Here is a 25,665-nt window from a genome sequence, read left to right on the forward strand (position 1 = left end):
ACAGGGAACAAATGAAAGCAGTGACAGACTTTATTTTCTTGGGCTCCAAAATCACTGTGGACAGTGACTGCAGCCATGAAAATAAAAGACGCATGTTCTTTGGAAGGAAAGCTATGACAAACCTAGACAGCATATTAAAAAGCAGAGACATCACGTTGTTAACAAAGGTCCATATAGTCAAAGCTATGGTTTTTCCAGTATTCATGTACAGATGTGAGAGTTGGACCATAAAGAAGACTGAGGGCTAAAGAATTGGTGCTTTCAAATTGTGGTGCTGGAGAGGATCTTGAGAATTGCTGGGACTGCAGGAAGGTCAAACCAGTAAATCCGAAAGGAAATCACCCTGAATATTCATTGGAAGGGCTGATGCTGAAAGTGAAGCTCCAATGCTATGGCCACCTGATGCCAACAGCTGATTCATGAAAAGACCCTGATGCTGGGAAAGACTGAAGGCAAAAGCAGAAGGGGACAGCAGAGGTTAGATGTTAGATGTTAGATAGCATCATTGACTCAATGGACATATATCTGAGCAAACTCAGGGAGATAGTGAAGGACAGGGGAGCCTGGGGGGCTGCAGTCCACAGGGCTGCAAAGAGTCGGACAGGACTTAGTGACTGAATAACACCATATTTCAAACTTTTTCATTGTTATCATATAAGTAATGGTGATCTGTGATCAGTGATCTTTGATGTCATTGTTGCAAAAAGATTATGACTCACTGAAGCTTCAGATGACTGTTAACATTTTTTTAGCAATTAAGTATTTTTTAAACTAAAGTCTGCACATTTTTTTTAGACATAGAGCTTAATGGACTACAGTGTAGTGTCAACGTAACATTTTTTTTTTGGCTCCACTGTGTTTGGCTCCAAAATGTTTGGTAAATTTTGGTAAAGAAGGGAAAGTGTTATCTACTAGTAATTAAACTTCATGGAAGAGCACTGGGAATGCAGCAGGCACGTGGCAAGCATATCTTTAACACATCCCTGACTAGGGACTGAACCCACCGTCCCTAAAGTGGAAGCGTAGAGCCCTAATCACTGGAGCACCAGGGAATTCCAACATAATTTTTATATGCACTGGGAAACCAAAACATTCACGTGACTTGCTTTATTGTAATTTGGCTTTATCGTGGTGGTCTGGAACTTAACCTGCAATATCTCCAAGGTTGGCTTGTAAAAGCAAATGCAAAATCACAAGAATGGAGATGAAAGAAAAGAGCATGGACTTTAAGACAGGAGAGATCTAAGCTCAAATCCCAGCTCCACCACTTCCTAGCTATGTAACCTTGGACATTTACCTAACCTCTCTTTGTCTCAAATACATGTATAAAATGGGCTGAACATATCATCAACTTCTTGGGACTTCTGTGAAGATTAGTTATCAAGGATATAAGGGACCTGGCATAGATAAGTGCCTGTATCGTCATAACATCATTAGTAAAACATGCTTGAAGATACACAGACCACACAAAGAACTAAGGTATTCCTATAGCTCTACCGCTAGAATACTGTGCTTCCATTAATGAATTCTGAACACTAAGATGGTGTTGAACTGAACCAGGAAGCAAAACTGAAAGAGAAGAAAACAAAGGGTAACAGTGTTTATCGTGTTAAGAGAAGAGTACTTGGTTAAACCAAAAACTCTAGGGACAACTATTTCTCACCCGAGTCCTTTAAGTCACCACTGGCAGAACCTATGCCAACATCATAGAACAATAAAGCAGAGAAGTTTCAAGGATGGGTTACATCTGTGCTTCTGGAAAAGAATGCTGGGTATGTGAGCTATTTATTGGCTCAGCTTGAGCAAAAACAGACAGGATAAAAGCCAGAAACAAGAAAGGGAAATGGGTCTGCTTGAAGTGGGGGTGGGGCCTTGAAGGGAGACTCCACAGCACCCCAGAAAACCCCAGGGATCCACTCACTCCCTATGACACATAGTCAGCCCTCATGCTCAGCACAATGTCTGGGATTCCCGGGTGGATTTTGTAACGTTCTAAGCCAATGAGTGCTGGTACTTATCAGCAAATGTCCTGTTAGCTGGCATGCTCAAACAGTGGTGTGTGTTTGCAGAAAATGCTGGAAACTCGTAGACTTAAAGGAAAAGGTTTTATCATGGTTTTCAGCACTCTTGGGGAAAAAAACAAAACACTTTTATAATTTGCAAAGCGGACTTCTGGTTTCAAGATGGGAGATGAAATGAACAGCAGTTTCCTTTTAGTGCAATAAAGCCAGGAAACGAATAAACAAACACAAAGCCAAGCTCAGAAGGAGGCAGAGAAGAAGTGAGTGGACCAGGAATGGATGGAAGCTGTAAGTGGGGGCAGTAGCTCAGGAATGCTACAGGGGGTTCTGCCGCAAAAGGCCTGCCAGGCTTCAAGGAGGTAGAATCTGGGATTAGTGAGGTCCAGGGGCAAGCCACCAGGGACTGATTAACTGGGATACCAGGGCAGAAGCAACCATGCTGGTTGACCCTGCTGTGCCCGTCATTCCATTTCTGTAAAGCAGGTGGAGAGAACAAAGTGATTGCTCACAAGTGGAAACAGTGGAAAGGTAAGCTTGGGTCAGGGACATGACACTGCTCATAGTCTCTAATCTGGCACCGAAGCCACTGGAAGTCAACCAGCCCCTTGGAGATACTCCCCAGCTGGGCTTTTGACTGTCTGTTGCCTCTTTTTGTAGAGCCCAAGTACTAACACCATGAAAAGAACTGAAATAAATACCAACACCACTGCAAAGGATTTAACATTGAGGAAAGAGATCATGAACAATAACACATTTAATATTCTTAGACAGATAAAGAACAGTATAGAAATCATGAAAGAATAGGCTATTGTGAAACATGAACAGGTAACTATGAAAAATAATCAGTAAGAACTCTTGGAAATAAAAATGATAATTGCTGAAATAAAATAAGAAAGAGACTGAATTGTTTAAAAAACAATTAATGGACTAAAAGATGAAGCAGAATATGCCAGGAATGCAGAACAAAGTGATGAAGATGAAAAATATGAAAGGAAAGTGAAGAGACATGTAGTTCTCATATTGTTTCATAACCATTCCAGAGGGGAAGAATAAAAAGAGTGAAGATAGTCAATATTTAATTATGTACAAGTGGGAAATTTTATAGGTAGATCTCCTAGTCCTACAATTGAAAAGATCTACCATATGCTGAGCTGGATGAAAATAAAGAAAGGAACCTAGACATGCTTTAGAGAAATGTCAGCATTTTAAAGACAGTGAGGAACCCCTGAGAAAATCAGAGTAATGACAGCTAATGAAAAAGAGAACAAGGAACAGGTGGCTGGCAGCACCTCACTAGCAACGGTCGATGCAAGAAGAGAATGGAATAATCTATTCAATGTGCTGAGGGAAGATGACTGGAATTCAAAAGTCAATCACTGAAGAATGGGGGAGAATAACATTCATTCCTCATGTCAGGAAAGCATTATGGGGCTTCCCTGGTGGTCCAGTGGATAAGGATCCTCTTGCCAATGAAGGAGACACAGGTCTGATCCCTGGTCTGGGAAGACTCCCCTGCTCGCTGCAACTAGAGAAAGCCCGTGTGCAATCACAAAGACCTAGCACAGCCAAAAACAGAATTAAAACAAGAAAGCATTATGGACACAAATAAGGGCCTGCCCTTCGTTAAGGACTGAAATGTATGGACCTATCGTGCATGTGTATGTGTTTGCAACCCTGTGGACTGCAGCTTGCCAGGCTCCTCTGTCCATGGAATCTTTCAGGCAAGAATACTGGAGTGGGATGCCATTTCCTCCTCCAGGGGATCTTCCCAAACCAGGGATCAAACCCATGCCTCCTGTGTTGGCAGGCGGATTCTTTACCACTGAGCCACTTGGGAAGCCCACACAGACCCACAGAAACTACCAAAAGGGTAGAGAAGGGACACCATTGTGAACCCAGGGAGGCTTCCCAGACGAAGCAGGGATGTGAAGAATAAGTTGGATTTTGATATGCCAAGTTTCATTCAAAGAATGGCCTTGAGTGCCTTCCATGAGAAAGCAGGTGGTGGGCTAAGAACTAGGTTAAAGGCAGAGAGGGACAGGGAAGCCTAGCGTGCTGCAGTCCATGGGGTCACAGAGAATCAGACATGACTTGGTGACTGAACAACAACTAAAGGCAGAGACAGCAAGAGAGGTGGGGCAGGGGTTCAGAGGAAAGCAGTGAAAATAAGGCTGATCAGTGGTGGGAGGAGGAACAGCCCTTGATCTGGAAAGATGTTTCACATCAGAATAACGTACATGTTAATAACAGCAAAATGGGAGAACTGGGCATAGAATTTATCTTGAAGCCCAAGCAGGATATCTTGAGCGTTTGCTCTGTGGACTTGAAGCTAGTAAGAACAGATTGGGAGAAAAATAATAGGACCAGATAAAAACCCTTTTAGAGTCTTGGAGGTATTTCTCCTGTCCCCTCAGTTTCTCTGTGAGAATTGGGATTTGAATTTTATAAAAATAAGTTTGAGAGGCTTCAACTCAGGTTCTTTAAACACCACTTCAGACAGCCCCCCTGATGTCTGCATGGACTGAAGAACACTGGGCGTAAGAAGTTTCTGGGGCAGCTTGGGCAGAATCAGTGGTGGAGAGGTGCACAATGTACCTATGGGAAGCATCTCCTCCTGGGCTCACTGGGCCACTGTCCCGGGACGTGAGAAGAAGAGAGAGGGAGGCAGGAGCTGTCGGAGCTGGAGAAAAATGGTGGGTGCTTTGGAGGTCTAGAAAAGGGACTGAAGACCCTTAGGGGACTTCCCTGGTGGTCTAGTGGTTAAGAATCCACCTCCCACAGTCTGGATGGGAGGGAAGTTTGGGGGAGAATGGATACATGCACGTGTATTGCTGAGTCCCTGACTGTTCACCCGAAACTTACAGCATTGTCTGTTAATCAGCTAGTGGTGGTGTTCAGTCGCGTGGTCCTGTCTGACTCTATTCCTTGTGACCCCATGGACTGCAGCACATCAGGCCTCCCTGTCCATCACCATCTCCCGGAGTTTGCTCAGACTCATGTCCACTGAGTCAATGATGCCATCCAACCATCTCATCCTCTGTCTCCCTCTTCTCCTTCTGCCCTCAATCTTTCCCAGCATCAGGGTCTTTTCCCATGAGTCGGCACTTTGCATGAGGTGGCCAAAGTACTGGAGCTCCAGCTTCAGAATCAGCCACACCCCAGTATAAAATAAGAAGTTAAAAAGAAAAAAGATCAGCTTTCCAAAGCAGGGCACATGGGTTCTGTCTCTGGTCAGGGCACTAACATCTCATATGCTGTGGGGCAACGAAGCCCACACACGGCAGCCAGAGAAGCCCACGTGCCACAAGGAAGCCCCCGCACCGCCAAAAAGAAGACCCTGAGGACACATACCACACTCATGCACTGGTTCAAGACCATCTGCTCACTCTCTGTACCCTTCATTCACTCAAATGTGTGTTCATAAAGGAACGGCTCTCTGAGTACCTACTGTGGACCAGACAGGGTCAGAGGCGAGAATGAAGAGGAAAACATTCCCTGGTTTTCTGGGTATTAGCGGGAGGCTAGTGGGGAGATGGATTTTCATTGATTTAACAAGATTTATTGCAAGTCCACATGTGCCAGCCACTGTGCTAGCTGCAGGGGTACAGAAGTAAAAACAGATATGCTCTCTAGCCTCTTGAGACCCTCAAATCCTGGGCAGATAAACAGCAGGCTGTCAATACATCTGGTTCTAACCTGGAGACAGACAAGGTTCCAATCCTGACTCTGTCACCTTTTGGCTGTGTGACTTTGAATAGCACCTTTTTTCTGAGCCACAACTTCATCTGAAAAACAGGGATTGAACCATTCCTGCCTCTTAAGAGTAAATGACAACATGATTAAGGGAGACACAGCCTGTGAGGTGCTGAGTGCTGTGGCTTGCACCCAACTGCTTCTCCGTTACTTACGGACTTCCCTTCAAGCTCTAACCCCGAGAGAAAGAGAAGAGAGATGGGAGAGGAGAGAAAATAAAAGGAGAGAGAAGAGGCAAGCAGGGGAGGAGGTGATAAAAACATAATACAAGCCAGTCACAAAGGCCACATAGTATATGATTCCACACATATGAAAAGCCCAAAATCAATAAACCTATGCACACAGAAAACAGAGAAGTGGTTGCCTAGGGCTGGGGCAGGGGCACTGAGACGGAGTGAGGAGAAGTGAAGAGGGACTGCTAGCGTGCACAGGGCTTCTTACGTGGGTGATGAACGGCTCTCACATTGATTATGGTGATGGTTGCACAACTCTCTAACTATACTAAAAACCCACTGAATTTTATACCTTAAACCACTGACTTGTATGGTATGTGAATTATATCTCAATAAAGGTGTTACTAAAATTAAAAACACACAGAAGTAGGAGCTGGTGCCTAGACCAAGAATCACAAGTAGTGTAAGCTGTGTACAGCAAAGGAAACCATGAACTAAAGGAAAGGACAGCCCACAGACTGGGAAAGAATATTTACATATGATGCAACTGACAAGGCTCAATTTCCAAAATAAATAAACAGCTCATTCAACTCAACAACAAAAAGCAAACAGGCCAATTGAAAAAAGGGCAGCAGACCTAAAGAGACATTTCTCCAAAGAAGACACAGAGATGGCCAACAGGCACATGCAAAGATGCTCAATATCACTAATTACTAGAGAAATGCAAACCAAAACTACAATGAAATATCACGTCACATGGGTCAGAATAGCCATCATTAAAAAAATCTACAAATCTACAATAACAAATGCTGGAGAGGCTGTGGAGAAAAGCGAACCCTCCCACACTGTTGGTGGGAATATAGACGGGTGCAGCCATTGAGAGAACAGTAAGGAAGTTCCTCACAAAGCCAAAAACAGACTTGCCATATGATTTAGCAACCCCACTTCTGGATATATATCCAGACAGAACTCTAACTCAAAAAGATAAGCACTCAGTGTTCACTGCAGCACTATTCACAGCCAAAGCACAGAAACAACCTAAATTCCACTGACAGATGAATGATAAGTGATAAAGACACAGTGTGTGTGTACATATATAGATAGAGATATGATGGAGCACTACTCACTCACAAAAAATGAATGCCAACTGCAGCGATATGGATGGCATAGAGTTATTGTACTAAGTGAAGTAAGTCAGAAAGAGAGAAACAAATATGGTGTGATATCACTTATGCGTGGAATCTAACATGACATAAATAGGGACTTCCCTGCTGGTCCAGTGGGTAAGACTCCGTGCGCCTAATACAGGGGACCCGGGTTTGATACCTGGTCAGGGAACTGGATTCCACATGCCACAACTAAGACCCAGCACAGCCAAATAAATAAGTATTAAAAAAATAATAAAAAAAAATAAAAATAAAATATGACATAAATAAACTTATCTATGAGACAGAAATAGACTCACAGACATAGAGAACTGAGCTGCGGTTGCTAAGGGGAAGAGGGAGTTGAAGGAAGGATGAATTGGGAATTTGGGGTCAGCAGATACAAAGCATTACATATAGTATGGATAAACATGAGGGTTCTCCTGGACAGCACAGGGAACTATATTCAATATCCTGTGATAAACCATATGGTAAAGAATATGAAAAAGAAAATATATATAAGTATTGGGTTGGTCAAAAAGTTTGTTCAGGTTTTTCCGTAAGATGTTGTCAAAAACCTGAACAAACTTTTTGGCCAACCGAATATACCCAAATCACTTTTTGGTACCACAGAAATTAATACAACATTGCAAGTCAACTATACTCCAAAAAAAAATAAGAAAGAAAAAGAACCACAAGTAGGCAGAAGGACACCAGGTCCACTCACCTCAACCTTCAGGCCTGCCTGGAAGCTGATGCCATCAGGGATGGTTGTCTGGAATTCGGCAATGGTGTAATACTCTTCCTCCACTTGGGGTGGGATGGGAGGCTTGGGCAGATTGAGACCTCGAGGCTGGTTCAATTAAACACAGTGTTAAATCCAATATAACTCCATTCCCCAGCGCTGAATGAGGGGCTAAGGGGCTGGGGCCCACAATCACCCTTCAAGGGGTGCTGGTGGACCCATTTAGATTCTAAGGGACAAAACAAAGGGGATCGCTCAGATCACCATCTTCTAGATGCGTCACTGGCCCTTCCGCTTTAGGGTGATAAGAAAAAACACGGGACATTTGCCTACAGTCATGAAAATCGGGTGCAAGACAATATTCTCTGAACTTAAGAGATAACGAGGGTTGTGAAATGAACACAAGTTTCCAAGTCAAGACACACTGGCGTGACTTTGGGCAAAGCCCTTCCCCTCCTGAGAGCCTCAGTTTCATCTCCTGTAAAATGGGGATAATAACAGGATCTACCTGGTGGGGTCAGCATGAACATTCGATGATTTCACGTAGTGAAATAGGAGCACTCTGCCTAGCACCCAACAGGTGCTCAGTAGATGGCAGACACTAAAAACGAGAGGCCCGTTTTTCACAGTGTTGCTTAGAAAGGTACTTAAGAATTAAAAATGGAATATGAGAGCAAAATGCCAGAATGGCACCGTAAGAGAAATGTGTGCCTCATTCCATTTCAGTCTCAAGTCACCTTACTGGAGAAGACTCATTTAAGACAAAGCAGAGTGGGCTCAGGAGGCAGAGAGCACACGGCCAGGCCTAACTGTCACAAAGCCATAAGCAGACTGTGTGAGCTCCCGGACCTGCGTTCTTCCGCCTGTCAATGGGATTGGCGTCACAAGGCTGCCGTGTAGAAGAACGCATCCTTGGGAAGGGTGAGGTGAGTGTGGGGGGCCAGTCTTAGGCCAGGGGCTGGCTCCCCAGTTGCAAGGGTCCACTTACTATGGTCATATCCCGGCGAGGAGGGGGCCTCTGCCTCATCTTGGGTGATCCTATAAAGAGACGAGATCTTGTTTCACACACGATGAACATAATCCCCGAGGTGGACACCAAGACAGATCTAATCTCCCCTGCAGGAGATGAGGTATCACGATTTGCACAGGCATCAGGGAGCGGCCGTGACCCTTCCTGGGGGAGGAGCCTCATGGGGGCGGGGCCACGCAGACTGGGTCCAGGACTCTATCAGCGAGGGGATGCTTCTCAGTCCTGGAGCGACGGAAAGCCTTCCAGGAAAGGCAACAACTTATGTGACTTTGAGCCATGTGGCCCTCTTCTGAGGACTGGGGATAACGCCTGCCTCCTGGAGGTAGCGGTGGAGATGAAAGTCAACGGTACAGGCTCGGCTCTCGGCATGTGGCAGGGACGCATTAATGTTACTGCCCCTGTCTTTGTTGGCTCTGGAGCAAACCCAAATTAAATAATGCATAAACAGAGCCAAACAAACTTGGACTGATGATTTCAGGGGTTTTTACTCTGGAATTGGGCTGCCCCTGCTCTGGGTCAGGAAGAGGATGACTCTGCAGTGGGCCAATGCTCCTGGCTAAAGGCAGACTATTGAGAACGGCACCCCATAGGCTGCCAGAGCTGATTTAGTATGAATCTACACAGAGGGGTGGTTTGGCAGTTGGGGTGGGGAAGACTGCTAAACTCTTAAATACCCATTTCCTCTGTCTCCTATTAGAATAAACAGCAATAGAATTTTAGCCAGCCACTTGACTGCCTACATAAAGACTACATTTCCCCAACACCGTTGCAGCTAGGTAATGCCACAGGACTCCAGTTCAGTTGCTCAGTCATGTCCGACTCTTTGTGACCCCATGGACTGTAGCACTCCAGGCCTCCCTGTCCATCACCAACTCCTGTAGCTTGCTCAAACTCATGTCCATCGAGTCAGTGATGCCATCCAACCATCTCATCCTCTGACTAGGTCTAGCCAACGGGATGTGGCCAGACAATCTACTCTCAGGTGTGCTGGGAACATTCAATTGTAAAATATATACAACAAAGTTCTGAAAAGCAAGGTAAGTAAAGAACTATCTTTGGAGTAAACCCAACACAGGGGCCATTTTTTCTTCCCCAGGCTCAGAAATGAGGCCCTGCAGAGAGAACATTGGCCCTTGAGTCAGAAGGATGTGGGTTGGTGCACTGTTTGGGCAATCTTGGACAAACCACTTCATCCCTCTGCTTCCTCATCTGTAAAACAAAAGCAGTGAGTCCTACAAAGGTTGTTACAAAGGATCAGTGAGACTGATTGTAACATTCCTGCCACACGGTAGGGGCTTAAGAAACAGGAGGTCTGCTGATTATCATGAGACAGTGGAAAAACCACAGTTTGAGTAGGAGAGCCACATCTCTCCACTCAGGTTCTGCAACTTGCTGGTGGAATGATCTGGGAACAAGTGACCTGGGGCCATGAGCCCATTTTCTCATCTACAGGATGGAGGGCCGCGGGGCTGCCATGAGGGTGAGGGACAGCACGTGAGCAGGTCTGGACACAGAGCCTGGCATGCCTCTGGGAGCCAGGTGGGGGCCACTTACTCTGCTTGATGTCACCGTCAGGCGCGGGGCGGCCCTCAAACCGGCCATCCCTCTGGTTGTTGAGCAGCTCCTTCTCCCGGCCCCCTGAGTTCTGCTGCCGGGAGACGCCATCGAGCTCCAGGACGCCCACGTGGGCAGGTGAGCCAGGGCCCAGCTTCGGGGGTAAGGGTTCCCCGCTGCTCTTCCTCAGGTAGGAGGCTGGGGCCCAGCCCTCTTTGCCCTGGTACCTGGGGGAAGGGGAAAGATGTCATCCAGCCTGCTCTGCCAGGCCCATGGGAAGAAGCTGAGCTTCTATAATGAATCTCCCTTCCGGCCCCAGATGGTAGGAATGATGGACCATTGCTGCCCAGGGACAGAGACTGGCACACTGCTTGCTGCCTCCTGATGAAGTCGAAGCCCCCAGCTGGGCATTCAAGGCTCCCCAGTCTGGCCTCTCCTTGCCTCCCTGGCCTTGGCTGTCACGGCAACCTCCACATCCCACCCACCCCATGCAGCCAAATGCTCCACCATCTTTTACCCCCTTGCCCCATGCTCCTGCTCTGGGAGACCCTCTGCCTGGAAAGCGCATTCTCTATCATCCTCCTCTCTATCATCCCAGCTCTGCTTAAGGCGTCCTCTCAAGGCTTTCCTGAGCCTCCTTCCATGGTGGCCCGGTGGTCTTGCACACACAACACCATCCTGTCTAAAACACACAGTGACACTTGGCTGTGATGGTCTTGTTTCCCCACTTAGAATGTGAGGTCCTAGGGGTGGAGATCACGGGCGATTCATCTCCACATGGGGCCTCACTGCCTGTGAGTTGAATGAAGAGAAAAGGGGACAAGTGGACAAACTGTCAACGGAACCGGCAAGAGTGAGCAGCCACAGAGCTCTGCGATGGTCCTTATACATCCCATAGTCATCACCGCAGTGACGATGGTGACGATGGTAACTGCCACTTACGCGCACCTACTGCGTGTCAGTCCTGTTTCAAGCATTTTATAGCTATCGATGCATTTCACCCATCCAATCTGGGGGTGTGGCAGGAAGGGGTTCAGCCCCAGACGGCTGGCACCTGTCGGTGCTGTTCACCTCTGCTCTGCAGACTCTTCCCAGCAGCCACAGATGCAGGGACAACGCCTGGTATAGGCGGGGTGGGGCTCCGGTCACAAGCAGATTAAACACGCATTCAGACGGGAATGGAGCAGGTCGGGGGCTGGTTCCGGGGTAACCAAGGGTCACTGAACTCTGGAATGACTGACACCCTAAGAGCCCAGCTCACTGAATTCCAAAGGGAATTGAACGAGTGTAATGATCATTTAATTCTCTGCACGATGGAGTGCGGCTGAATAGCGTGACCGGAGGGGCTGATCGGGACCACGGGTGTGCAGGAGGCGGCTTGTGAGGACCAACTGTTCACATCCCTTCCCAACTCCATGTTTAGTACCATCACAATGGAAGCCTGAAATCTACCACGGAGGACTTACACCATGGAAACTGGCAAACACTACAACTCAAGAGCATTTTTCCTTCTGGAACTGTTAAACATTTGCCAGCAGACCACTAGTCTGAACCACATAATAGGTGCCCAGACCTTTGGGGAATATGCCTAACGGACTGGAGATGATACAGAGCAGGGCCATCTCTCATCAAGCATCACTTTAAGCACTGCGTTTCAACAAAAAGGGTCCTCTTCAACTAGAAGCAAACTTATAAGGAGACAGAAATCTGCAGATTTTGGTGTCTATCAACCTTAAAACATCCTTTGAGAAGGACTCAATCTCGTGCCAGCTGGAACATGCTGGGCTCCACACGATGCAGGCGTCACCGTGAGACAGCTCATCATCTGGAGCCACAGGGCCATAAACAGATAGGCACGGCTGAGTGGGCTCTGGGGTCAGAAAGGCACAGGTTCAAATCCTGGCCCTGTCACTTTCTCACTCCAGTCAAACCTTCTCATGACCACGGCAACATCCTGCGGCCACCTCGTGAGGGAGCCTGAGCCCAGTCAAGCCACCTGAATTTCAGAGCCACTCAGTTTGGGGATAATTAGTTACATCACAAGATAAAACACACTCAAGACATGTGAGCTCTACTGTCATCGTAAGTGTATGCTGAAGTAAGTGTTAGTGGCTCAGCTGTGTCCAACGCTTTGCGACCCCATGGACTGTAGCCCACCAGGCTCCTCTGTCCATGGAATTCTCCCAGCAAGAATACTGCAGTGGGTAGTCATTCCCTTCTTCTTCATCCAGGAATCGAATCTGGGTCTCCTACGTTGCAGGCAGATTCTTTACTGTCGGAACCACCAGGGACGCCCATCACTGTCCTAAGTTCGCCCTCACACCTCAGTCCTGAGGCCCTGACTTTCAGAAGTCCTCCTGACCCCCAGGCTGCGGAGCTGTCTTCTGGGCGCACAGTCCCCCACGCACTCCTCCCGCGCCCACTCCCTGCCCCGTACGTGCGTCCGGGCCGGTCTTCCGTGCCTGTGGGTGTAAACTACTGTGTCTTTCTCACTGTCGAGCCCCCAGGTGTCAGAGCACAGCTTGGCCCAGAACAGATGCTGGTGTAGCTTTGCTCAGTGAACGAGGCGGCACACGCTGAGCCCTAGGTGGCTGGCCCCAGGTCCTGCCTCATACCACGGCGCAGACCCCAGGCGGCAGGGATCCCAGACTTCCTCTCTTGCCCAGATTTCCCGAGGTTGCAGCTTGCCCACAGAGTAACCAAGCAGGGAGTTCCAGGACTCTCATTACTAAAACTGGGAAAGTCCCAGCACAACAGGATGAGCTGGCCACCTTGCCTGCCGATGAGCTTTTGATCCCACCACACAGATCAAAGACCTGTAACAAGGTGTTGGAAATGCCGGTCTCCACCGGACTCAGAGATGACGGCAAATGACGAGCTTCACGAGGGGCTACAGTCCACGTGGTGTTACCCATCCTGTTGCTCTCAGTGGGGCTGGAGTAGGAAATCACTCCCACACGGCAGCTTCAGCCTCCAGTTACTCATTACGAGACACATCTGGAGGTGAAGACCAGTCTTGCTCAATGGGGTTATTGCTATCTGTGGTTCAGTGTGTTCAGAGATAGCTTTGCTTACGATGGCTTTTTAGAGAAGGATATGGGTATGGAAGGAAGCCAAACAGCACAGAGGAGAAGTGTGCTTTTATGGCGCAGGCTGCAGCCTCATCTCCTCTGCAATCATTTACAGACATCTGTACAGCTGGAGGCCATGTGACCTGAAACCCACCCAGCTGCACAGGGTACCTGATCTTCCACCAGCCTTCCAGGTTCTTCTGGATGACCTCCACCACGGCTCCTCTCTCCAGGTTCATTTCATCTTGGTCACGCGCTGTGTAGGGGTAGATGACTGTGTACTTCTCTTCTGTGGGGACAAAGGGATGCTGGGCTAAGTCAAGGATGCTGTGAGCTTGGAATGCTGACGGCCAAGGCTGTGATCCTGAGATGCCCTTGCAGGGAAGGATTTCTTCCAGAGACTTCTGTGCACCATCCTTCCCCCAACCCCCCACCACGCCCCAGTGACCCTCACTTAGCCCTGGATGACCCTGGTCAGGCAGCAACAAGACACAGGACAAAACGCAGGTCCTCAGAAATCCCTCAGCATCACACATCACACTCACCTTCCTCAATCTGTGCCTCCAGGTCACCTTCCCTGAACATGCCTTACGTAATACCCGGACCCAGGGAACCCTCATCCCACTTACCAGGAACAACCTTCGAACATATCAGATAATTTATTTATCTACTGTGCTTCATCTGTCTTTCCCCAGATAGAATAGAGAGTTCCAGAAAGGCAGGATTTGAGTCTGGCTCGTTCATTCCTCTATCTCTAGCACTGGGCATGGTACTGGGAATATTTTGGAACTATTTAGTAAAATAGCCAAGGTTTAGTAAATGAATAAGTCCTGAAGGCCTGGTGGGAGTACCTTGCTCATGCTGGGGTAGAGGACCGGTATTAAACCCTTGTGGTGGCTCCTCTGCAGTCCTTGTTGGTGGAGGGGTCAGGGACAAGCTGGATTTGGCAGCATACAGTATGGGGTTGGATCAGTACCACGGAGGAGATAGCCATTTTTTATTACCTAGCTGGTAGCTGATTTCCACTTTACATTTATTTTCAAGTCCCTGGATCCGGCCATGCCTGAAGCTTAAGTTTTACTAAAAAATTATTTTTTAATTGAGATATAATTGACACCTCACACTGTGTCAGTTTCATGTGTACAACATAATGGTTTGAGATACGTATCATGAAAAGATTGCCTGCTTCTGTTTTTATTAATGTCACCGGGTGCCTTCCATCCCCCTCTCAGTGGATCCCGGCTCCCTTACTCCCAAAGCCAAGAGAACTGCCTCCAGCAGCGTCCCTCCCACCGCCCTGCAGGCCCCGCGGGAAGGGCTGTTCACTGCCACATTCGGACAGGACCCTCCCCAGAGCAAGGGCATAGCTCCCATCCCCAGCACTGTTAGCAGTGACTGCTGAAACGGATAACAGATGAGAGGCCCAGGGGAGCCAGTGAGACGGGGAAGAGGGCCTTCCTGTTTTGGTTACATCCCAGACCCCAGGGAGTCACCGAGCCAGCTGTGCGCCGATGTTGACAGTGAGCCTGTCGGGGAAACACCGCAGGCTGCCTGTGGCCTGCCCAGCTGGCGCAGGAGGCGGCGGAAAACACACAGGGCGTTTATTTATTTATTGATCTAGCCCCCTGACCTGCGCGGCGGGGGCTGAGCTGACTCAAACGCCACACATCCTGTGTACAGTGGAGTCAGCGGTTCTCCTCACTCAGGATGCAGGCTGGGGCACGGGTGCTGCAGCAGGGAATCCAACCCCGTGGAGGCAGAGAAGTTCTGTCTGGCTAGGTGAGAAGGGCACTGCATGGGTCCCAGACTGAGGAGAGTCATTACTACAGGCTCCAAACTCCTGGGGGTTTTCCAGGACCCAGAGGCCCTTTCTGGACTCGTATCGAATGTCCAGTGATCCCTAACAAAGCTGAAGGCGGGAGGCCTTGCGGACTGTATGGTGGGTGACGCCACCTGCTTACCATCTGTCTGCCCTTCCCCTGGTGGCACTGCGAGCCTCCAGCCACATGGCTGGGTGAGGCTGACCTCGCCAGCACCTAGAGGGAGGGGAGGGCACCTACCCCTGGCCTGGCCAAAGTGACTGGCCACTGTGATCAGTTTAGGGATGGTATATGACCCAGTCGGGTCAGCTGGAATCAAATCCTGGGACTGTGTTGAAGGAGAAGCATGCGCTTTGGTGAGTGTCCCCAGAGAGCGCCTGAGCTACCATCCCCATGAGAGAATGGTTCCAGCAAGGCAGAGCATGGAGCTGAGGCTGGCGAGCCTAAGTTTCAGTGCCAAGGGCAGGGGAAGAGGAAGTGTACCTGCCAAGCCAGTAAACAAAGAATGATGCCCACCATCAAGCCAGCAGCCACTGCAGCCACCCCCAAGAGTGCACCCTGAGGGGAATTCAGATGGATAAAAACAGGAAGCATTCCGTGCTCTGGGTACTGGCCCAAGATAGATAAGATACATATCAAAGGAGTAATTTCAATGAGTCCAGACTCTTACATCTTTCCACTCATAGAAAAGCACTAAAATCATTAACTTAAGATGTCTGCTTTTTGTGATTAGCAGTAATCTTTTGATGTTAGACTTCATGTTTCGTTTTTCCAGACAAAAACCCCCTATACATCCTGGCTCCTCCCTTCCCTCTTCGGGGGCAGTGCCTGAGAGCTATCCGAGAGGCTGTCTCCCAGGCTACAGTCCTCAGTAAGGTGCCTGAATAAAACTTACTTCACAACTTTTACGTTGTGCATTTTTCTTCAGTTGACAGATGTTTTCAAGCTCCTGAATCCAGCCATACTTGAAGCTGCCTCCACCCTAGAGTTTGCAGTGACCTGAGTCAATGCACTTCCCTTTTGCTTAAGCTGGTGTGACATGGGTTTCTTTACCACTGTCACTCAAATGTGCCCGATACAGGGAACAGGTCACTGGATCAACATTATAGAGGCCCCCAGGCATCACTTATCTTTACTTTATTTTAGAATAAAATGATCTTTATCCTTTTTGCAATAAACTTGATTTGTCTTTACATTTAACATTTCTTGCTTTTATATTTTTGCTTGATTTTTTAAATATTTTGCTTTTGATTCACTACAAAATACAGCTGGCTTTGATAGTTTTGTCTCTGCAATATAACACAACCTTAGTTAAGAAAGGGGCTTTATTTTGTTCATTAATTTTAGCACCTACACCTCTAGGTATCATTTTCTAACCTGGGAAATTTTAGGGCCCCAGGTTGAGAAATGCCCCAGGCCCCCTCCTCCCAAACATACATGCCAACACACACATGGTACAGACCAGATCACCGTTTCTCACATGCAACAGGCACAGGCAGTCCTGGAGCAGGGGGCGCATGCAGATGCAGGATCCAGTTTTGAACACCGAATGGGGAGGAAAACTCCAAGGTAGGCACCTTGACGCCAGCTGATGGCATACAAGTCCCCCAGCGTCCGGCGGCGACCCGTGGGCTGGGGCAGAGACCAGTACCTCCATGAGACTGGTCGGGCAGCATGTGGAGAAGGGCAGAAGGAGGGGTGAGAAGAGAGCACCTCCAGGGTCTTGAGGCAAAGGCAGCACCCAGCATGTGCTCCCACTTAGGAGCAATTAATTCTGTGTCTCTGCCAAGCCCTAGCTGTCTCAGAAGGACTGAATTGCTCAGTATTGGCCCTGAACTTGAGTGAAGAGCCACCCAGTAGACACAATGCTATTCCCAGCATGATTATGAAGAGGCCCTAAGAGAAATCCTCATGGCAGAGGGAAAAAATGTACAGACCCTTAGGAAAATGTGGTCCCTCTCCCATCTTCTAGCTGTGTGATCCTGAGCCAGTGTTTCTACCTTTCCGAGATTGTTTTCCCATCTGTAAAATGGGGATAATAATCAGTCCTTTACAGAGACACGCCCCATGGTGGGCATCATTAACTGTCTAAGAGAGCTATGGTTTCCATGCAGCACACCACTATCTTTATGCTGAGTTAGTTTTTGTGCTTTTTCTTCATGAGCCCTGCCCCTAGAGCCTGGTGGCCCTGCAAACACAGAGCAAAACAAAATGCATTTTACTCTGCGGGTGCTGGCTGTAATAAAACTAGATGCGAAACCATGTGTGTGCTTTTTTTTGCTAACCTTTGAGCATAGAAATAGCCTTTTCCTCACTTTTTTTTCTTTTAAATACAAATATAAGAAGCTCTGTGCTTTCTAAAGAGTCAGCTAGAAGCACCAGATATTCAACCCTAGGTAAGCCACAGCTCTGTGATAAAAACCGTTCCTAGTTATTTATTATTTTAGGTTCTTGCCAACTGCTTTGCATGTGGGATCTCATTTAACTTAAAAAAAAAATCCCAAGATGTCAATACCATCATTTCCATTTTTAGAGGAGGTGGCTGAGGCATAGAAAGGTGAAGTTGTTGGTCCAAGATCACTCAGCCAGTTAGTGGTACAAATTCAAATTCAGTGGTGAGAGTCAAATTCAGGCCTGACTCTAGAACCCTTTTGTTTAGTACCTAAAGTGAGTTCATGGTCTCGATTTAGGAATGCTTGGGGGGTGAGAGGAGGGGAGGTGGCTGGGTTAGGATTTCTGATGCAGCAGGACCCACTCTTTAGGACACCTGTAGGCAAAGATCCCTGGGAAACAGAAGTGACTGGAGAGGGTCAGTTCTGATCCTGACACCCAAGCTGGGCCATTAAACCAACACAGAAAGCAGACAAAACAGAGATGTTTACAGATGGCTTCAGATGTTTTGTAAATGAGCCAGAAGCAGCCCCAGCGCCTTGGCCATCAGAATGATTCAAGGGAGGATGACTGGGGTGTGGACAGCAATCCAGCTGGGCCGGGCCCTCCGAGGCCCCACGGAGGCATCAGGGCCCCAGCTCTGGCCAGGCTCACCTGGACTGGCTCCCCACGGCCCCCAGGAGTGGGCGGGCTCGCCCCGTCCCAGCCCCGGGGCCTGGCTTCCGTCCACAGGCTATACAGCCTGAGCCAGGGAGCGGCTGAGACTCAGAGGCAGAGGCTGAAGGGGAGGCGCTGGGAGAGGAGGCCCCCGCGGGCGATGGCCGGCGGCACCGCAGGCCTGGCCCCTCCTACCTTCTTCAGGCTGCAGGGAGAACTCGTCTTGCACTCCGTCCTGGCCTTCCAGGCAGGTTGCGGGGACCCAGCCTTGCTCTTCGGCAGTGCTGACGAACCACCAGCCTGGGAGAGAGAGTGCAGACGGAAGGCAGTGGGTCAGGGAGGAGGCCTGCGCGTCAGAACACAATGAGACTCAGCCAGGAGAGCAGTCAATGCTCAGCGTGAGGCTGAAGAGTCACCACTTCGCTAGCAGCACGCAACGACCCACGCAGGGCTTCCTAGACGGTGCTAGTGGTAAAGAACCCGCCTGACAACTCAGGAGACATAAGAGATGTGTGTTCGATCCCTGGGTTGGGAAGATTCTCTGGGGGAGGGCATGGCAACCCACTCCAGGATTCTTGCCTGGAGAATCCCATGGACAGAGGAGCCTGGTGGGCTATAGTCCGTAGGGTCGTAAAGAGTCGGACATGACTGAAGCGACCGAGCACACCCATGTTTACTGACTGTTAAATGCTACAGACAGGCTAATGGGAAACCTGCTCTTGAGCCTGGGACAGGGCTGGGGAAGGGAGTCAGGGGTGGGGATGTGGAGAAAGGTTGTGCTAAAAGACGAGAGTCAAGAAAGTAGCTACCTTCACTAAGGTGAGCAAAGCACTTACCATTTTACCTGTATTATATTATCCCTACTGCACACACAAAACTGAGGCTACAAGAGGAAGACTTGTCCAAGTTCACAGAGCTTATGGCTGGGCTGCAACTTGTACCCAGGGCTCTCTGACACTGAAACCACTGCCCTAGTAACTCATCTGAGACAGATTTTGCCTCTATTCATGTCAAGGTAAATCTGCCTGCAGATGTAACAGTTTGAGAGGCTGTTCACTCAGACTCAGGCCCTCCCTCTTTAGAGAAAGGGCTCTCACGGGGCCTGTGGTCGGCAGAGTAATGAGTCATGTGGCAAACAGTTACAATTAAGGTTGCAGACACGATTAAGATTGTTAATCCGTTGAACTCAAATAGGAAGTTATCCTGGCTTATCTGGATGGGCCCGATATAATCTCAAGTGAGGCAGAACAGTTGGGAGATGTGGGTAAGGAAGAAAGGCATGGAAGGCGGCAACTGCTAGACCCGAAGATGGAGGAAAGGACCGCAGGCTGAGGGATGTGGGTGGTCTCTAGAAAATGGACAAGGCAAAGAAGCAGAACCTGCAGAAGGGAACATAGCCCCGACAGTGCCTTTTAGTCCAGTGGGACCCATTCTGGACTTCTAACCCCTCAAACCATATGATGATAAAGCTGTGTTAAGTCTGTAAGTTTGTGGTAATTCATTACAACAGTCATAGGGCATCAACTCAGAGCCCAACTGGCTCATGCACAGCATAAATGGGAAAAATAGGATCTGTGCTGCAAGATCAGAGACCTCCAGGCCCTGGAGACCCCAAAGGAGAAGAGAAAGAAGGGGCAGACTCTGAACTAGCTTCCTGGTCTCACAGGGAGGCCTTGGCTTGCAAGCTCCTTGAAGTAGAAGCGACCTTCGGCTTCGCTTGACTGGGTGCACCTCTTAAAACATGTTTTGGTGGCTGAGCAGTGTGGGTGTGTATGTATGTGTGTATATGAATGAATGGGGTTGATAAGCCTGTGGAAAATCAGGAAATATGCCATATATGCCTTCCTAAGGCCTCATCTTTGTAGGCATCTGTGTGGCAGATAAAGAAACTGTCACAACAGCAACGATGGCAGCGATGCACCAGACCATCTATCACAGAGCTTCGTATCTACCACTGACCTGCCCGGTCCTCACGGCAGCCTGAGCTGTGTTCTATTACGACCCTATTTTACAGATGGGGAAGCAGAGTTCAGAGAGGGGCAGTGACGTGACCAACGTCACCGAGAAAGTGGTAGAGCCGAAATTCACACCCAGGCCGTCTGGCTTCAAAGCCTCAGCTCTTAACTCTTGGCACTAATGCCTCATACATTGCTAGAGGAGGAGTAAATGGGTTTGGCCACAGTTTGGAAGCAGGTTACTTGGCTGTGTCTTAAGATTTAAAATGTGCCTATCTTATGGTCCTGCAGTGTTCTGGGTACGTGCATGCTAAGTCATTTCAGTCATGTCCAACTCTTTGAGACCCCCTGGACCATAGCTTACCAGGCTCTTCTGTGCATGGGATTCTCCAGGTAAAAATACTGGAGTGGATTGCCATTTCCGCCTCCAGGGGATCTTCCTGACCCAGCGATCGAACCCATATTTCTTATGTCTCCTGCACTGGCGGGCAGGTTTACCAGCACCTGGGAAGCCCACTGCCAAGCCGGTCTTCTGGGTATCTAACTTAAAGAGACACTCACAGGTACACAGAGATATACTGTTCATACTAGAGGAAGGTGAGACTGACAGTGTGCCATCTTTTCAAATAGGGCGCAGATGTTATGGGGGTAAGAGCTAAAAGTTCACTTAAGAAAAGTTAACTTAAGTTTGGACTTCCCCGGCGGTCCAGTAGTTAAGAGGGCTTCCCTGGTAGCTCAGTCGGTAAAGGATAAACCTGCAATGTAGCAGACCCACATTCGATTCCTGGGTTGGGAAGATCCCCTGGAGAAGGAAATGGCAACCCACTCCAGTATTCTTGCCTGGAGGATCCCATGGACAGAGGATCCTGGTGGGCTACAGTCCATGGCGTTGCAAGAGTCGGACATGACTGAGTGACTAAGCCACCACCAGTAGTTACGACTCTGTGCTTTCACTGCAGGGGGTCCGAGCTCGATCCCTGGTTGGGGAACTAAGATCCTGAATGCCACTCGGCACCAACAAAAATAAAAAAATTTAACAACAACAACAATGAATAAAAAAGGAAAAGCAAGCTGCAGGTCAAAATGATAGAATGATACACCACTGGGGTTAAAAAACCTATAAAATATGCATGAAATATGACCTGTATGTATGTGTGTACACAGTTATACATGTACGTATGCACATGCAGATATGTATGCATACACACATGTACAAATGTGTACACTCTGCATATACACATATGTACACACATATGCACACACACATATATACATACTTATATACACTTGCATATACAATTATCAAGAAGCATTCACCCCAAACTGACAGAAGAGCAACAACTTATGTCTGGAAAGGGGACCAGGCAAGAAGTTGGTGGAAAAAATTACATTTTAACTTTATTATTAATGTTTCAAGAAGAACGTATCCATATATTACTTGGGTAAGTAAAACATAACTAAAAATAAACGTTGACTTTGTGGACCACTTGAAGATTTGAGCATCTGTCCTCTTTCCCCTGCTGCCCTCTGGACACACCAGGCTCGTCTCCCACCCCATCCCTGCTCCTCCTCTCCTCCCAGCAACATGTTCTTCCTAACATCACTCAAGAGGCCGAAGCAAAGCGGGGGAAGGGGGGTGGGTGCTCCCTTCTTCAGTCTCCATGGAGCATCTCAGTCACACCCACGAGCTGACTATACTCATTTCCAGGAATTAGAACGTCACATGGCTTTGGGGCCAGCTGGAACTGCTTAGGAGTTCCAGCTCGGCAACCTGTCACGAGATTCTGGGTGAGTGACCGAGTCACTTGGAGTCTTCATGTCTTCAGCTGTGAAGCAGGAATAACAACTGCTGTATTGAGTAATCAAGGAGTTTTGGTTGGCTAAATGCTCATCTCCTGACTAAAGGGGACACACTCCAGAGACTCTGGAAATGGTTTTTCCCCTATTTGTTAGACCTTAGCTAGTCACTGGGATATCACAGAGATTGGCCCACTAATACAGCTAGCCAACGTCACATTTTAGCCACAGCAAAGTCAGTGGGTTTATGTCACTTTTTCCTGGAGAGGGTCCACTTATGCCCTGCTCCTTGATCTCTGTCTTCAATGGCGCCAATGCCCTATTCTGGCTAAAGAAGACAAAATGGAAGGAAATTCATATTTTTGAGCACTTGCTGTGTGTCAAACACAGGCTTGGGCACTCTCTATGTATTGCCTCATTTAATCCCTGAAGCACCTTTTTGATCAACGACCTGGATGGCTGTGAAATGCGGAGTTCAGGTTAAGTTCCTCAGCATCTCATCACACTCTGTCCCGGCCAGTATCCAGACAAATGTTTTATGGTGTTTCTCTTTACTGCATTTCACAGATAATGTGTTTTATTTTTATTTTTTTTTTAAATTGGAGGTTTGTGGCAACCCTACATCAAGCAAGTCTATCAGCGTCACTTTTCTTACAGCATTTGCTCACTTTCTGTCTCTGTCACATTTTGGTAATTCTCCCAATATTTCAAACTTTTAAATCCTTATTATATTTGTTACAGTGATCTGTGATCTTTTTAAAAAAAAATTATTTATTTATTTGGCTGCACCGGGTCTTAATTGTAGCATACAGGATCTTTTTAAATTGTGGCGTGTGCGTTCTAGTTCCCTAACCAGGGGCTGAAGCCAGGCCAGCTGCACTGGAGCACAGAATCTTAGCCACTGGACCACCCTGTGATTGGTGATCTACTGCAAAAAGTTTATGACTCGCTGGAGGCTCAGATGATGGTCAGCATTTTTTAGCAAGGGAGTATTTTTTAAATTAAGGTACGTACATTGTTTCTTTGACACAATGTTATTACACGTTTAACAGATCACAGTATTATATGCTGTGCTGCTGCGCCGAGTCACTCAGTCATGCTCAACTCTGTGTGACCTCATGGGCTGTCGCACACCAGGCTCCTCTGTCCATGGGGATCCTCCAGGCAAGAATCCTGGAGTGGGTTGCCATGCCCTCCTCCAGGGGATCTTTCCAACCCAGGGATCGAACCCAGGTCTCCCTCATTGCAGGAGGATTCTTTACCATCTTAGCCACCAAGGAAGCCCAAGAATACTGGAGTGGGTAGTCTATTCCTTCTCCAAGGGAACTTCCCAGCCCAGGAATCCAATCAGGGTCACCTGCATTGCAGGTGGATTCATTACCAGTTGAGCTACCAGGGAAGCCCACGGTATTATGGGCTTATATTTGCACTGAGAAACCAAAAAAAATTCACGTGATTTGCTTTACGGCAGTGGTCTGTAACTGAATCTGCAACATCTCTGAGGTCTGATGGTATGTAAACCGTGGTTCCTGTGACAGCAAGAAGGCTGAGGCAGGGTGTCCATCCCGCCAGAGCCACAGCTGACAGAACCTTCCTGAGGACTCCCACGGTGGCCAAAGGCAAATCAACAGAGCAAAGTTCCATTGTAATGGGGGGCTCTTGTCTCCAGGTGCTTTGAAACCAGAAGGAATGTTTATCAAATGTGAACCTCAGAACAAGCTGATAACATGTGACCAAAAGGATGTTGGTGAGCTGTGACCAAGTGGGGTACTCAAGCATTGTGATCAAACAAGGTCAGATTTCTAGAGAGTCATCAGCTGGATCTGTGGAAGCTGACCAGCCTGGATTGGCTACTGCAGTTTCTGCACTCCCCAGTGTCCCCTGGCCCAACGGCTTGGTGACAGTGTAGGGCGGGAGGGAGGGCATCCGGGCCCCCTACCTGACTCATTCTTCTCGATGATGTCCACCACTTGCCCCACGCTGAGGCTGATCTCCGAGCTCTCCTGCTTCTGGTAGTCTGCCACCACCACATACTGCTCCAAGACCATGGGGTCCACTGAGGTCAGGTCACCCCCTGGGGATACAAATTGTCATCACACAATCCACATGTGAAGGAACAGGAGGCGGTAGGTGGGTCATGAGGATATTCCAGTTAGAGAAAGAACCTGTGGCAGGACTGGTCTCAATGGTCACCGCATCCATTTATTCTTTCATTCATTTGCTCACTCATCCACTGCAATTTACCACATGCCTGTCCCTGTCTAAGCACTGAGGGTTCAGAGTTGATTATGATATGGCACTTGCCCCAAAGAGGATGACAGCCTAGTGGGAAAGTCCATTCATTCATATCTATTTATCTATCTATCGATCTGCCATTATTCACCCATCATCATCCACTCAACTAAGCATCCACTCATCATCCATCCAAGCAAACATCCATCTGTTGCCACCCATCCATCCAAAAGGAAATCAACCCTGAATATTCATTAAAGGGGCTGATACTGAAGCTGATACTGTCCACTTGATGTGAAGGGCTGACTCATTGGAAAAGACTCTAATGCTAGGAAAGACTGAAGGCAAAAGGAGAAAGAGGTAGCAGAGGATGAGATGGTTACACAGCATCACCACCTCAATGGACATGAATTTGAGCAAACTCCAGGAGATAGCGAAGGACAGGGAAGCCTGGCATGCTGCAGTTCATGGGGTCACAAGGAGTTGGACACGACTTAGTGACTGAACAACAAGTTTTTGATCGATGCATTGCTGGAAACGAACAAGATGGCAGACAAAGAATGAGCGGAAAAAGGAGACTACATTAAATGGAGCGGTCAGCAGACCCCTCTAGGGAGGTGACATAAAGCAAAGACCTCCGAGACAAGAAGGCATAAAGAAATGGGGACAGAGCAATGCAGGCTAACTGTTGGACAGGACAGGCAGGCCGGGAGCCTTCGAGGAACTGGAATGGGGTGGCTAACGTCCAGGAGTGAGGAGAGGGCAGTCCTGTCTGAGATCACCCTGGCAGACATAGGCCAGAGCAGGGAGGGCCTGCTGGACCAAGGCAAGGAGTCTGGATTTTTTTAAACCCTCAAGGAGAAAGCCACTGAAGGGCTTTAAGAAGGGAATGACAAGATTTACATCTTTCCAAAGACAATTCTGGCTGCCACATGAAGACTGGATTAGAGCCTAGCAAGAAAAAAAGCAGGAGACCAGATGGAGATTGTAGATTTGCAGACAAGACAGGATGGTAGCTTTGAACGAGGGCAGGGGCAGTGGGGGAGAGGAGACCCAGAGGAGGCTCTTTCCACGGGATGCAGTGCTGTGCAGCCCTGGTTAGGTACTAAGACATATCCGAGAAATCAATGAAAGCTATCACAGGATATGGATAATGTAAAAGGACATCAGACACTCCAAACAGAGGGGGCAGCGCTTTCAGAGCAGCAAGCTGAATGTGGTGGGAGGGCAGCCTGGCTCTTGTTGCCACCAGGCCTGGTTTTCTCAAAGTCCTGATTTGAAGTATTCCCTTAGATTGTTTCCATAAACTGCCAAAAAGCCG

At 48.2% G+C, this 25,665-nt stretch overlaps 1 protein-coding gene across 1 annotated transcript in view; it reads right to left on the reverse strand.

Moving 5' to 3' along the window:
• Positions 1–25,665, reverse strand: part of SH3PXD2B (SH3 and PX domains 2B) — a 117,013-nt gene that overhangs the window by 9,871 nt on the left and 81,477 nt on the right. Inside the window, exons 7-12 of the mRNA XM_043887578.1 lie at positions 24,052–24,186; positions 18,556–18,660; positions 13,664–13,781; positions 10,422–10,648; positions 8,826–8,875; positions 7,820–7,945 (exon numbers count right to left, since the gene is read on the reverse strand). Coding sequence (XP_043743513.1) covers positions 7,820–7,945; positions 8,826–8,875; positions 10,422–10,648; positions 13,664–13,781; positions 18,556–18,660; positions 24,052–24,186 — 761 coding nt within the window. The remainder of the gene's footprint in view (positions 1–7,819; positions 7,946–8,825; positions 8,876–10,421; positions 10,649–13,663; positions 13,782–18,555; positions 18,661–24,051; positions 24,187–25,665) is intronic.

This window comes from Cervus elaphus, chromosome 25, assembly GCF_910594005.1.
Source record: "Cervus elaphus chromosome 25, mCerEla1.1, whole genome shotgun sequence".
NCBI lineage: Eukaryota > Metazoa > Chordata > Mammalia > Artiodactyla > Cervidae > Cervus > Cervus elaphus.